The sequence below is a fragment of the Anguilla anguilla genome, chromosome 7 (assembly GCF_013347855.1).
Source record: "Anguilla anguilla isolate fAngAng1 chromosome 7, fAngAng1.pri, whole genome shotgun sequence".
NCBI lineage: Eukaryota > Metazoa > Chordata > Actinopteri > Anguilliformes > Anguillidae > Anguilla > Anguilla anguilla.
Window position 1 is genome coordinate 46,029,413 of NC_049207.1, and position 14,442 is coordinate 46,043,854.

Genomic DNA, 14,442 nt, shown 5'->3' on the forward strand with positions numbered 1-14,442 from the left:
CTCATAGATGTCGGTTTGTTTGACAGGTACTGTTGCTACATAGTCTTGTCAAATAACCAGCCTGGTTCACGTCTATCTTTTCAGAATACGTGGAAATCGATACAACACCACTGGGGTAAAAAAACATTACATATGTAATTGATTTGGCTAGTTAATCAAAATAAAGAAACATGCATATTTTTGTTAAATGTTTCATGGTCAACGGTATAAGAATCATGAAAAATAAAACTTATTTGAGGAAACACAAGGAAAATAAACAGAAACATTAGTTGCATGAAAATAGAGTGAAGTTTGATTTTTTTATTATCATTTAAAAAAAATCTAATGCCAAATTATCTGTTGGAAGAAATACATGTATAACATGCATTTTAACCTCATATAAAGTCAATGCCGTCAATCTTAAATTAAACTAAATGTCCATTATTAATAGAAAATACCTACCATATGAAATCAAATCTTATAAAAGTTGGCATATAAAATGTAACTATAGGTAATTTTGAACTTTTTAAGTGAAATGCATTTATACACAATCCCACCCAACTCAATTTGTTGATTGTTCTACACATAAAATCTTGCAATTGAATTAAAACCAGTTTTCAGATTTCAAGTTTGAATTCTGTCTCTAAAATTGTTCTTTCGACGTACAGCATTCAGCGCAGCACAAAATATATATACTTGGTTGAATGATTCGATGTGTGATACATCTGGCCTGCATTAAACTCTTCAATGACGGCATAGGATTTTCACAGAGGGAACTGGAGCAGAATCGGATTACAAACTGGCTCGCGCAGATGCAAGTAATCTGCTATTTACCAGTAGCCAGTCTGTGTTTAATTAAATCTGTGCTAGTTAAACAAAAGATTATAAATTGTGGGTAATGTCAGTTTTTTTTAAGCCCAAGATAAGTGATCATGTGTTTCGGGAAACAAACCAAATAGCGTGGGTGAGTGCAATTGCTCAGAAATATGATTAGTAACTATAAAACACATACACCAGGGCTCGAAATTAACTTTTTTACTTGGTAGCACTGGTGCTCCCAACTTCAAAAAGTTAGGAGCACCCACCAAAATGTAAGGAGCACCAACAATATATGCAATAGATTTTTTATTTATATAAAACGACAATATAACAGTACGGTTTATAAGTAACAGTTAAACTGTCAAGCTTAAAATGTGTCGACTCTTCAAGGAATTGCGTGTTATGCTTTCAAACGACAAAGCGCTTCTCGTCACATTAATACCGCTATATTAAATCAACCCCCAGTAAACTGCAACGGAGAAATTAGCAGTTTCAACTGGGTCACTACACAAAACACTAAGTTAACGTTTCTAAAAAAATGCCGTAATCGTTCGCTTCAACTTTTCAGCTTTCGATAACGCTAATAAATTGAATATAAACTTTGGTCTTCAGGTAACATTAGTTAACGCTTAGCTCTCTGTGTCGCGTGACAGTGGAGTGCAGCGAAAGGGTGTGATTGAAGGCTAATATTAACCAATTTAAAATCAGCATTAATGGTAAGAATGTCAAGCTCACGATTGGTTAGAAGGTTGGTCACTGTCAGCTCACAAGGCACATACTGAGTGTACTAACTAGCGAATGTACAGAGAAAGAGACGTTCGACTGGAAAAAGAAGAAAAAAAAAGGTCCAGAACCAGGCACCAGAACAATTATTTGCACTCGCACAAATGCTCCCAATTATATTTCGGGAGCATATGAGACCAAAATGGTCGCAATCTCGAGCCCTGTACACAGCAACCCCAGCACCAGACTTATAAATAAATAAACAGACACTTCTATTCCGAGCAGTTAGCCTTTGACTGCACGTAAATAAAAATAAATAAATAAACAGGTAAATGTAAGATTCAAGCAATGAATCAATCTGATCTCAAATTAACCTAAAACAAATACATTTCAATAAAGTATAATGGGGCGACATAGCTCAGGAGGTAAGACCGATTGTCTAGCAGTCGGAGGGTTGCCGGTTCAAACCCCACCCTGGGCGTGTCGAAGTGTCCTTCAGCAAGACACCTAACCCCTAACTGCTCTGGCGAATGAGAGGCATCAATTGTAAAGCGCTTTGGATAAAACCAAACATTTACCATGTTTCGTCCTCATCCATACCATCTCCACCCCATGATCGTGCCATCTGGGATGTATTCTCGCCCATTTGGATTTACAGCATTAGGCACAATAAAAAATGTACGTGCATTAAAAATAAATCCAGACTTAAACCTTTAAATAATAACAACCTTGCGCGAGTAATTAGTAATCCAATCAGAAGACATTGGTATGCAATGAGTTTTATTTGAGTTCAAATTAAAAAAACATACCTTTTCTGCAACTTGAAAAAGTAGTAGAACAGTTTTTCTTTAGATGAATGTCAGCTTTAATAAATACACAAATTATAATAAACGAACGACCAAAATCAACTCAAATACAAGTTGCTTTCACAAACTTCACAAAGGGGACTCCGCACAGCGGTACTATGGCTATTTTATACGGTCTATGTACTATGGCCACGACTAGAACTACAATAACCAAAATCTCACAACGTACAATACGCAGAATTGTAGTTCGATATTTCCACCAGAACTACATTTACCAAAAACGATTGGGTGTCAACAAGGAGTCCTCTGTTAGCAGTCAACAACCAAGGTGAGTGACACTGAAACGTACTAATTTAATTAACTATGATTTGCCCACCTTACCAATATAACCAGCGGGTTAATATAAAGTGATTGACAGTTACTGCGTTGATCATTTCCGCTGTTAAGCACACTGAAACTTCCAGCCAAGCACTATCACGTGCAACACTGGAGATCTAGCTAGCTAGTTTTAAAACCCATCCAAATTTTAGTTGCTTAGTTAACGAAGATTGCACAGTTACTTATTGGCTTTCTACGTCCGTCTGGCTAAATGAAACGTGCAAGACGTGCTCCGTGTCTGGACACCTAGCTTTAGGCTACAGTTAAATATGCTAGCTTGCCAAATCCAACTGGATCGGTTCGCCAATGCCTGCCAAATAAAAAAGAACGAAGCCAAATCAAATGAGATACCGAGCAACTCGTCCAAGTAAATAAGTCGCGCATAATTTCGTGTATCTCAGTAACGCAGCTGTATATCAATACAGAGGATGTGTTTAGCCCCTGGTTTAGCCCTGCGCTTGCCTGTCGGGCCAGATAATTGTATCGAACCGGTCAGCGGGGTATTCTTTACTTTTGAATGGTCTCTGGATCTCGTGGCGCTGGTAGCCAACAATAGTTGTTGTCAGCCCTTTCAAATCAGCGGCGGAATGCAGCACTTAAAGGTTATTGCAATATTTATCCCAAAACTACAATGACTGCTGCCCATTAGAAAAGCAAGCTACATTATCTTCATAATAGCTCCAGAATGTATTTGTCTTAGGTAAGGTAAAGTGTATTTGCTTTGATTGAAGTTTTAATATTGTTTAAATTAGTTTATCTATATGCAATCTACTACATGTGCTTATGCTATTTAATTGTTAATCTAAGAATTTTCCCCCAAGTGTCTGCCCTGAGTTAGGATAGATCAGGAACCATTCTCAGTTAAGCTCAAGTCATTGGCCTAGGTTCTATTGAAAATGTGATTACTTTGAATCCATACGGTTATGTACAGCAGGAAAGACTAAGCAAAGTGCAAATATTTAGTCTCCACCACTAAACAAGTGAATGAAATTAGATATTAAGTGTACAGATACCTTCCACAATGCCTACTGCTAATTCATATCATAACGTTAATCATGATAAGGTTAAACACTATCTTGGTGTTCAGGTTTTCCTGAACACCAGTCAGGTCCTACTCCAAGGTTATATTTACCAAAGGAGTTCCTCATGGAATAATATTATCATGGAATAATATCATGTTCCTGTAAGGCAGACACCCTATGCCCTGCGTCCAAGCTGGTTTTACTAGTGTCGCCTTTGTAAATGAGAATAGGTGGCTCATGTTCGTATAAACACAGGGAATTCCCACCAGTCATTTCTGTGTTCCTGAAATTCAAACATGGTTTCAGGTTGGTCTAAAGTTGCCATGTTTTCACATTGTCCTAACATAGCCGCTTACATTTTTGGGCATTTAGTGGATGCTTTCATCCAGAGAGCGACTTACACAACTAGGCCTATTACTTACACAAGAATTTCTATTGCATCCATTTATACAGCTGGATATGTACTGAAGCAACGCGGGTTAAGTACCTTGCTCAAAGGTACAACGGCAGTGTCATTCCTGCAAACTTTACGTTACAAGACCATTATACTACATTGATGCCCAGATAAGACAGAGTGAGGTTTGAAGTGTCCTACTCAGGAATCAAACCTCTGACCTTCAGGTTACAAGACCAGTTCCTTACCCATTATACTACGCTGCCCTACTTGCGCAGCTTACATTCTCTACATACAATGGGGTTTGTACGGCAGGATATTTTCTGCATCTCAGGGTACAGCAACAATGCCCCACCGGGGAATCAGACCCACAGCGGTGGAGCTGCAGCCTCGGCTCCCCAGCCATTGTGTCACTCCGTAGGAACAGCGCATTATGCTGAAGGGTGTCTCGCAGTCACCCAGAGAAAGAGATTACTGACATCATAAGGATTTATGAGAGGAGAGTCCACTCCGCAGGTCACCTCCAGGAGGCCTTCCCTGTGTTAATTAGGCAGCCTGTGGGTAGTCGGACGGATTTACTGTTCTCATCAAAGCCGCACGGTCAGAAAGGGCACTGTATGGAAGCTGTCATCCTTTTCTCAAGTCTTTTTTCCCCCCTTTCTATTTTCACTCACCCAACTGAATTTAAGATGATAAAACAAACTGCTTTGGTCAGTCTTTGGTTTTTCAGGATTTTGTAAGATAAAACTTAACACACATTCAGTTTTGAAATGTGCTGTCTCTCAAACCTGTTGTAGTACAGATGCTACAATATGCACAATATTATTTAGCAAATATAAGATTATTCAAGCTAAAATCAAGTGTTTTTTCCCCCCCTGAAACGTCCTGTTCGACCACTGCAATCTTAAAAAAAACAAGCAGTGCCATCTGGGAAAATGAGGCAGTGGGAAAACAGAACAAATGTACTTACGTTGTTATGGCGCTGCAAGTCGCTTAGTACATCCAGAACAACCATGTGCACACGCCGTGAGATTTCCATATGGCACTTCTCCATGGGCTCTACTCTGGCTGCGGAGAATGTAAAGGAGGAGTGCCCATTCAAATGACGCTCTGGGCACACAAATAGTGTCCGGAATGTTCTCGTAAACGAGGAGCAGGCGAGCTGGCATTGTTGAGAATTCCCATCGTGTGCCTTGATGGTTGAAGAGTCGGGCTTGTGACCAAAAGGTTACAGATTTGATCCCCACCTGGGGAGGTGGGGATCAAATCCCCAAGCGAAGGTGCTTTACCTGACTGGCTTCGTTAAACGTCCACCTGTGTACAGATGTGAGCTATTGCAATGGCTGGGAAGGAGAACGTCTGCTAACCACATAAATCATGTAATAATGTAATGTGGACTAATTGAAAATTAGAGTATAAATTGTCTCTCCTGTGTTTTTGGGAAGGCCTCAGATAGATTTGCAGATGGGATACCACAATTGAGCCAAAATTATATTGGGATTGCTCAAGGGTTGTTTTGTTCTGCTGCTCTTTTCCCCACCTAGTGGTAAAACTAGGTACTGACTTTACTTCTGGGGGAGCAGCTCATTGCTTAGGCCCACCTCCTTCTGTAGCAGTATCCCCTCTAAAGGAAAAATAAAAATAATTAATATGTTATTTAGTTATTACCAACAGGACAGAGGATAATCACACATTGCACATGATCACAGAGGCAAAAGAACGTATAAAAGTCCAGTAGCTCTAAATAAATATTTAAAAAACTCACGTGACCTTTTCATTATCTGGTTTGGGGGATTGAAGGCTGCTGGATGAAATAACGCAATGAACCTTTGAACCTCAGGAATGTGCTTTTAAGAAGGCAGGTTTCAAAACAACAGCGCATGCTGTCCGTTATGTTCTGACAAACGCATGACTGCACCTGGAAGCTCGAGAGGTCAAAAAAGAGTGATCAGTGGGAAAACACAGAGAGGAAAATGGAGAACGAGGGAGAGGGGAAGAGAGCGAGAGAGAGAGGGGGAGGGAAAGAGAGAGAGACATGTCTGTCTCATGTATAAACAGACTAGCCGACGCCTCTTTCTCCCACACTGCAAGCGAAAGCCTTTATGGCGCCCAGCCTCGTGAACCAAAACAAAACTTTGATGCTTTTGCGCTTCAGGTCATTCTGGCGGGACGGTATTCCACACAGAGATAAAACAGATATGGGGTTTTTTTCTTCCTTTTTCTATTTGACTGTGCAGTTAGCGTTAGCTTCATTCAGCCATTATTGTGAGAGTGGCGGTAAATGCATGCTTCACAAACGGCAGGTGCGTCTCTCTCTCGACGGTTATTAATCGCTAATTGCAACCCTGTTCCCCGCTGCGAATAGATATCCCTCTGTTTAGGGCCAAAAATTCCGACCAGAACAAAATCATCAGCTTCTCTGCTTGGTTGTGTTCTAAATGCTGTGGACTCAGCCAGGCCTCTGATTGGTGCCTGGAAGCTCTGCCACGCAGTGGCTCATGTCCGTCCTCGGTGCCCACCTGGCTCTGCCTGACACGTGACGCCCCGCGATGCGTGAGCCGTGACCCGAGCGTTCGGCTGTGACCGGGCAGACAGGTGTTCTGCTGTGCTGTCAGTCACAGGCGATCAAAGCCGTGGTCCAGAGCAGAGAAAGGTGAGGGAGTGGAGCAGTAGGCCGTGTGTGTGCGTGCGGGCGCGTGCGTGCGTATGAATGTGTGTGTGTGCGTGGGTGTGTGTGTGTGTGCATATGAATGTGCGTGTGCTGAAACTGTGAAATGGGTCACACGGAGGAATGTTTTACCAGCAGTGTCTGGTCTATGTCAGCTGCCTGCGCAAGAGGAAGTGTGACTGTGCGTGTGTGTGTGTGTGTGCGCGAGAGAGAAAAAGAGATGAAGTAAGCATATGTGCACGTCAATTTTTATGTGTGTGTGTTTATGAGCATTCATGAGACCGTGAGTGTGTGTGTGTGTGTGTGTGTGTGTGTGTGTGTGTGAATGAATGAGTGAGTGAGTGAGTGGGTCATAATTTCATTTTTTATGCTTTTTAAAGAAAAAAAAAACATGTTCAAATTCAAGCTTGCTGCTTCAGCTGAACTCTGTAGCTTTAAGTGAAAATGTGATCTGTTCTGCAGATCACTGAGGGAACCTTCACCACTGTGTCTGGGTACCTGCAGACACACCCGTGTCTCTGAGAGCGCTGCTGGTGCTGAAGGTATTTCTCAGTGTGTGACCAGCTCTTCTCTCTGATTGGTTCCCCTAGTTGACATCATGGAGTTGGCTGTGGACCTTCTGAAGCTCTTTCCAACTGAGGTCAGCGGGGCTTCGGTGTCCTTGTGCCTGGCTCTGCTCTTCCTGGGCCTCCTCTACTGGTGAGTCGCGGCCGGGCCGCTCCGCTCTAACTGGGGGACCGGAACGCGTAGGCTAATTATCGCGGAGCACGGCGAGGCTCGTTTAAGCAAGCGGCCTGCTACTGTCGTACGTTAGCGCGAACGGGAGGACAATGGACCCGCAGTAGGAGAAACGGCCCCACGCACGCACTGTCGAGCAGTTAGCCGCTTAAGCGCTCAAACGGATACGGGCTGCGCTAGTTTAATTTTAGACCTGCATTAACCGGCGATCATTAACCTCTGGACCAGGAGACCTTCGCGTAGAGATAGCATGTTGTCATGGGAAACAGGAAGTGTTGTGCATCAGTTTCCTTTTTTTTTCTGCATGAGGGCAAGACAGAACATTCTGCACTGGGGGAAAGAATGGGGCCTGGGATCTTATTTGTAGCTGTGACAGCAGGCCTTCATTTAACTCTGGGATTCCCACGCTTACAGAGCCCATGACTCACCTAATGACCAGCTTACAAGAAAATGTGCCCACGTGTTCAAATATGGAATCAACCTATGTTAACATGACAAAGCAAGTACAGGTGACTAGTACACTGTTTAATGTGAAATGTGTGGATAGCCGAAAAATCATCTCCTCCATATTTAACTCATGGCCCACTAGAGCAGAGCTACCCAACCCTGTTCCTGGAGCTCTGCTGAAGTTCTCATTTCGACCCCTAATTTGGCACACCTGATTTTAGTCTCACAGTACACAGTTATAGAAGTACTGGTTTAATGACTTTGTGATTTTATGATATACAAGCTTCTGTTATTGTTAACAAGACCAGGTCAAAACCTAGTACATGGCTGGACCGGCCAACCAACGGCGTAACTTCATAACTCGGCCGACCAATGGTGTAACTTCATCACTCAGTCACTCGGTCACAGACATTCGCGTTTATAGGGCTGGCCCCGCTGTTGTGGTCCAGCCAAAAAATGTGTTATAATCGTGCAAAAAATAAAATTTTTTGGGATAGTATAGTGGGATAGTTGTGCACATCTAGATTCTGGCAGATGCTGTACTTTTTCATGATCCAAGCATCCGTGGAGAAAGTTCTCCACGTTGCAGAGGTGAGCCAGAGTTCTGGAGAGAACTTGGCGCTCCTGATGGAATGTTCTGGATTCTCTCTCCCTTTCAGCCGGAACTTCTTGTGCCATTCCCTGCATTTTTTTCCCAGGCATCACACAGCATCGTCTGTTATGCCACTTTTCACACTCACTCCGTTGTTCCAGGCAAATAAATTCCAATCCGCTGGCAAAGACTTGGCCTCCATGCGCGTCAGTCAACTGAAAAGATGGCCTGTTACGTAAGTGCCTCTCAAATGAAGATTTATGACTGAGGATGAAACCCAGCTAATGTGGGGGTGCACAAGCTTTTTTTTCCTGAATGAAAACAGAAAACGTTTTCAGATTTTAAAAGTACACTTGTTTGTGTAAAGTAGTGATGATATGAAGTAGTAATGTGATGACATCACAATAGCTCTCTTTCGGCAGTGCTTGTAACTGAGAAGTGCTGTGGCATCACAGTAGTTCCTAACTGACGATAATGGATTAGAGACAGGATAGTTCTCAGGTCTTCGTGACACTGTGTCTGACAGATGGTCCATGAATTCTGTGATATAGCACATCCTGTTCTTTCTTCTGTCAGAATTCACAGTAGGCAGGTTCAGTGAATGACCGTCGTGAAGGAGAATATTTTTGTTCCCTGAACTGTACTGAACTCCATTTATCTTTTAAATGCAATCTGCAGCTCCCTGCACACGCGACTAGCGTTGAACTCTGAGACTCCCTTGGAGTGCGTAACCTCCTGTGCTCATGATAGAGTGTTAGGACGGTAGAGTGCCACCTACTGGCCGCTGAGCTCCCATGAAAGTCCAGTACGGGTAAATCCATTAAGCCTCTTCCCCAGACCTTCAGTGAGCCCTGAGGGGGGGAGGGGATGGGAACTGCACATCCTGTTCCGTTCTGCCAGCTGTGAAGTTTGATCATGTCATGTTGAGAGGATGGGTAAATTCAAAGGCCCACTTGAGCCTCAGTGGTAAAGCCAATTAAATTGTGTGTCTGTCATCTGTGTCATTCTTGTCTCCCTTCTACCCGTCTGTGTGTGCTGATACAAGCCTATATAACAGGGCTCCCTAACATTGGCCCTAGAGAGCCGCAGGGTGTGCTGAGGTCCCCAACCCAGGTCCCGGAGAGCCACAGGATCTGTTGGTTTTCCTTATCTCTCGATCAATTGAAGTGGTACAGTACGCAGAGGGCCCAATCCTGACCTGTGCTTAAGTGCATTTTCCACATAACTTGGAAAAAACGAAAGACGTGCATGAATGAAATGAAAGACCCGGCTACTGATTTCAAGGTGAAAACAAAAACCAGGAATTAACCGTGGTGCCAAGCCGCGGGGTCCATGATAAATGACAGCAGAGCTGGCAACATTAATAAGATCCAACCTTTAAAGTGCAAGAACAGACATGTATATATAGCAAACGCTAAAAATAGGAGCACTTGCTAAATGACAAAGTGTAAAAATGTAACAGTCTTTAGCGGAGCGAGGCTTAGCTCACGCACGGTAGAGAGCGAGGGATCCGGTGTGTTTGAACAAGCAATGGCTGTTATGGGATGGGAGGCAGAGCAAGTGCTGATTACTGTTTACCGAGTGTAAGTAATATAAAGAGCTCCAGCTGTGTTCTGGGTGAGCACAGCCTCCACTCACATATTAATAGAACAGAAAGATCCAGAGGGACCGTGTACTCAGAACCCGACACACACACACACACACACACACACACAGAGCGTATGTGAGAATGAAGAGGAAGGAAAACACACACGCATGCACACACACGCAAACAAAGGCTCACACCTGCAAACACACTCGCTCACATCTGCACACACACACAAATCAACCTCTGTGTGTGTGTGTGTGTGTGTGTGTGGTATTGGTGTATTGATTTGTATGAGGCCTGCCCTTTCTTGTTTTTACATTACATAGAAGGTCTGGTAAACCCCTAAGGTGTGTGTGTGTGTGTGTGTGTGAGAGAGAGAGAGACAGATGGTGCACAGGAAGTCTGACCTGATCATTGTTTACTTTATGTTTGGGTCTAAAGTTCTTAATCTGAACTGGTACACCTGCCTAAGAGCACCTCCCAGCATCCTGGTAACCCAGGCAACAGCCCTGTAAGGGAAAGACCTGTCAATCGCTGTGCCTTTCTGGACCTATTACATTCTATTAATTTAGCAGATGTTCTTAACAGAATTACCGTATAGGAACCGAGACAGGCACGCAACGGCACATCACAGTGGTGCATGGGGGCGGGGGGGGGGGGGGGTGCTTGCACACAACTCTTTCAGTATCAAGACCCTTCAAAGACATTTACAGCAAGTGGGCCGTTATACAGAATTAACTTTACACTTTCTGAACGGCATTCTGTGCCTTCTTGGTGATCCTGCAGTTTTGTATTTCCGACACCGACACTCATATTTTTTGTACGCTGCTGTGCATCAGATTGTAATGATTGTAATTTAATGTAATATGTCATATGGAAGGTGCCGTTCGTCGCTGTAAAAAAACCTGTGTAGAAACCAAGGTGTTTTTTGCGTGGTTGTTTTGACGCAATGCTTTTGTCTCAGCTCTGCTCGTACTTCCTGTGTGGTTATTACCAGCGAACACCTGCTTCGCGATAGCATTTGGGATCCGTTTTCCGCTCTCCGTTTGGACTTTCTCTGCACGAAAGTGCTTGCGCTTGCTTTTACTGCTCCTTAGCGCGAAAGCGACAGACGTGTGGTTTTATAGTTATTGTTATTTTTACGACCTTGCCTTTAAAAAAGCAGATTGGATTCGCGGTAGCTGTGGTTTGCGTGCGCTCGGTTGAGCGAAACCTTCGTGCCCGGACGCTCGCAGGTCACCCCCTCGGCTACCTCGCTGCATTATTCATACGTGGAAACTCCGACGAGCGCGAGAGGAGACTGTGCAGCGGCCCGCTACTCGCAGATCCGTCCCCCGCCACCCCTCGCATGCTGCCGCCGCCGCCTTTTCGTCTTTAAAGAGCTTTCGTTTGCCCACACACATCCACGTGTGCAGAAACTGAGCACCTTTCCCTTTCCTGTTACCCATCCCCCACTGTAAGCAGATGCACTCTTTCCACACGCGTTTGGCCTGCCAAACAGACAGTCTTGCCTCTTTGTCTAGAAATGTGTTGTACAGCTGCACCTTTGCCGTTGCGTGGTTATTGGATTGAACTGGAGGATACCCATAAATAACTCTGTCAGTGACAAGGCTGACTGTAAGTAAAGTACTGCACATACCCCTGTCTTGGCCCCGCCCAGGGATGCAGTCATTGGCCAAGTGAGCGAACGGAGAGTTTCACCTGTCAGTCTGCTCAGGCCACTGTCCAAGCTCCATTTAGAGTTGGTCACCCTGCAAGGACAGATACAGTACACAAGTGCATGCCCAGAAGATTAAACACCCATACAGAACACCCAGCTCTCACCTTCCTGCCAACACCGTTCACAAAAGTACATCAGAGCTTAGCTTAGGCATAAAAAACCCAACTCATATTCCAGAGTATTAGAACTATCAGTAACACTGTAACATTATTTTGAGCTGCTGGTCAGGCTCAGTAATGTAAGACTACGAGAAGCCTGGTCAGGGTCATATTAATGAAAGGTTATGAATCTGACTGGTGTCAGTATGTTTCAAGGAACATGGAGAAATGAATTAAGACATTGAGAGCTGTGCTGTGACAGCTGTTTAATTCAGTCTTGTTGTTTCTGATCACAGCGCTACCGTTGTAGGTAATGCTACCAACTAGCTGGCCACCTATGGCAACACATGGAGCTGGCAATAGCCTGTGGATGTGGAGCGTTAGCCATGCTAATATCAAAAGCCATACAGGTTTGTTAAAGGTTAGCTACAGCTCTGACTAACTGACATTAATATTCCGACAAATGTATTAAATTGGTTACACATTCACGAGAACAACTTCTAATCTGCCGGTAGAGGGCTGGGCCACAAGAGATCAAAACTTGATTTGAACTGAGAAACAGAAAGTACATTCTGAAAGTTGCTCTGGGATAAAAGTTTAAATTATTAAGTGAATGCTGGTAAACTCACAGTCAGTCTGCTGGTAAACTCAGTCTCATGCTGCTAAATGCAGTGACGAGCTCAGCTCAGTGTCTCCTGGATGATCCGCTGACTAGCATCGTGCACACTTTATTGAAATGAAAGTGGTGTGGGTTAAAAGTTACTATGCTGAAGCAGCCAGAACATCAGTAGAACATCAGTAGAAGGTTATTTACGCAGGAGTTACGCTCAGCTTCATGCGCTCAGCGGTTCTCCTGCAGATGCACGAATCCCTTTACAGTCACTTTCAAACACCGTGAAACAATGTGAGTTTTTTTAAGGATGGCAAAAATGCAGAAATGCTTAAAAAACAATTTGTAAAAATGAAGATTAAGACAGTAAAAATTGAATAACTAGAAAACCTAGAAGCAACTATAAAACGACAGTCAGGGAAAGGGTTGCGCGCTGTTAAGATCAAGTGTATGAAAGTAGGTTTCTGAACAGACGTTTGAAGGAAGATAGATTTTTTGCTGCTCTTATGTGGAGCAGATGTGAAGAAGAAGCTGTAAGAAAGGGCCAGTGCAGAAATCACAGACTGGCGATGAAAACAGCTGAAGCACGATGAGGTCACGACGACGGCCAGTTCGCACGTATCAGAGGGTGGGTTGGCTAGCGGTGACGGCTACACTCATGTGCGCGCTCAAAGGGAAATTTAATTTACTGTATGTCCTGTTCTGAAAACAGAGTCATCAGTCTGGTTATTATACCGGCAGCTGTTCCCGTATATTTAGACAGAAACAAATATTGCCATAATGGAGCTATAATTCACGCTGATTTATTGTTTCGGGGCCTGTTTGCGTCGGTAGTGGCACTTACCGTTCGTAATTATGCGTGTGCCAGGACTAGACCTGCAGTTGGAGTTTTTTTTTTTATTGGGACAGAGGGCGAAGTCCACCTGGCGGTTACGTAAATTGGCAATGCGACTCTGAAGGCGATCTGGATACCGTTGACGCAGAGCAGGTGTACCTGACCCGTCTGCGCGTCGGCAGAGAGCGTAGGTTAGCCAGGCGCTCTCATTTTGGGTCATGTGTGTTTACAGCCAACACCGTAGCTATGGTGAAACGCCATTCCGTCATTGCAGGCGAGTGTTGACAAGTTTCTGATAGGACCCAACCTTATTGCAGTGTTCTATTACAGCGTCGCCTTGTTTTGATCCAATGACCTTTTCATAAATGATTTAAACTGCGAGATTCACCTTGCTAAAGGGAACATTTGTCCACCTGGGAACCAGGCTAGCGCCCTCCTGGATACGAGCCTAGTCCTGCTACCGCTGTTCTACTCATCCAGACAAACAGACACACACTGTGGCCCGCAGTCCACTGGCTGGGGGCTGGAGACATACTGTCTGCCTCCGTCTCAGCCCGTATTTCCCTCCGTAAATTCCACGAGACGGTTAGAACAAGCGACAGAAGACGCAGCCGAACAAAAGTGTGTTTTCCCACGGAGAGCTGTAAAGCCCCTGTGCTGAAATAGTATTAAAGGACCTGCATGTCAGCAGAAACGGTGGTAATGAATAATTCATACCTTTTCTTCTCTTTTCCATTCGGTGGAAAATTTTACATTCCTCGAACAAATAAATCCTGCAGGTGTCACAATATCTGTGTGTTCGTGTGTGGCTCAGTGCTTAGACAGCATAACTGTGAGATTAAGACTGAATAATCTCTCTCTTCCCCTCTCTCGCCCACGGTTTCTCTGTCTCTCTCCCTCTTCTGTCACCCCTCTGCTTTCTCTCCTCTGTCTCACACTCTCTCTTTCTCTAGGTACTCGATCTTCCCCTACTCTGTGTTAGCGAGGTGTGGTATCAGGCACCCCAAACCGATGCCCTTCTATGG

The 14,442-nt window shown here is 44.1% G+C and overlaps 1 protein-coding gene across 3 annotated transcripts in view; it reads left to right on the top strand.

Annotated features, from left to right (window-relative positions):
- The first annotated feature begins 800 nt into the window (after nt 1-800).
- The window catches only part of tbxas1 (thromboxane A synthase 1 (platelet)), a 32,302-nt gene continuing 18,660 nt past the window's right edge, over nt 801-14,442 (top strand). Inside the window, exons 1-3 of one of the 3 annotated variants that reach the window (XM_035426568.1) lie at nt 801-943; nt 7,380-7,488; nt 14,371-14,442. The exon at nt 14,371-14,442 is cut by the window's right edge and continues 22 nt beyond it. In XM_035426568.1, coding sequence (XP_035282459.1) covers nt 7,388-7,488; nt 14,371-14,442 — 173 coding nt within the window. In that variant the 5' untranslated portion in view covers nt 801-943; nt 7,380-7,387. Of the gene's footprint in view, nt 944-2,559; nt 2,656-6,638; nt 6,775-7,379; nt 7,489-14,370 lie in introns of those variants that run through there. The other 2 variants (XM_035426570.1, XM_035426569.1) reach the window with 2 other exon arrangements.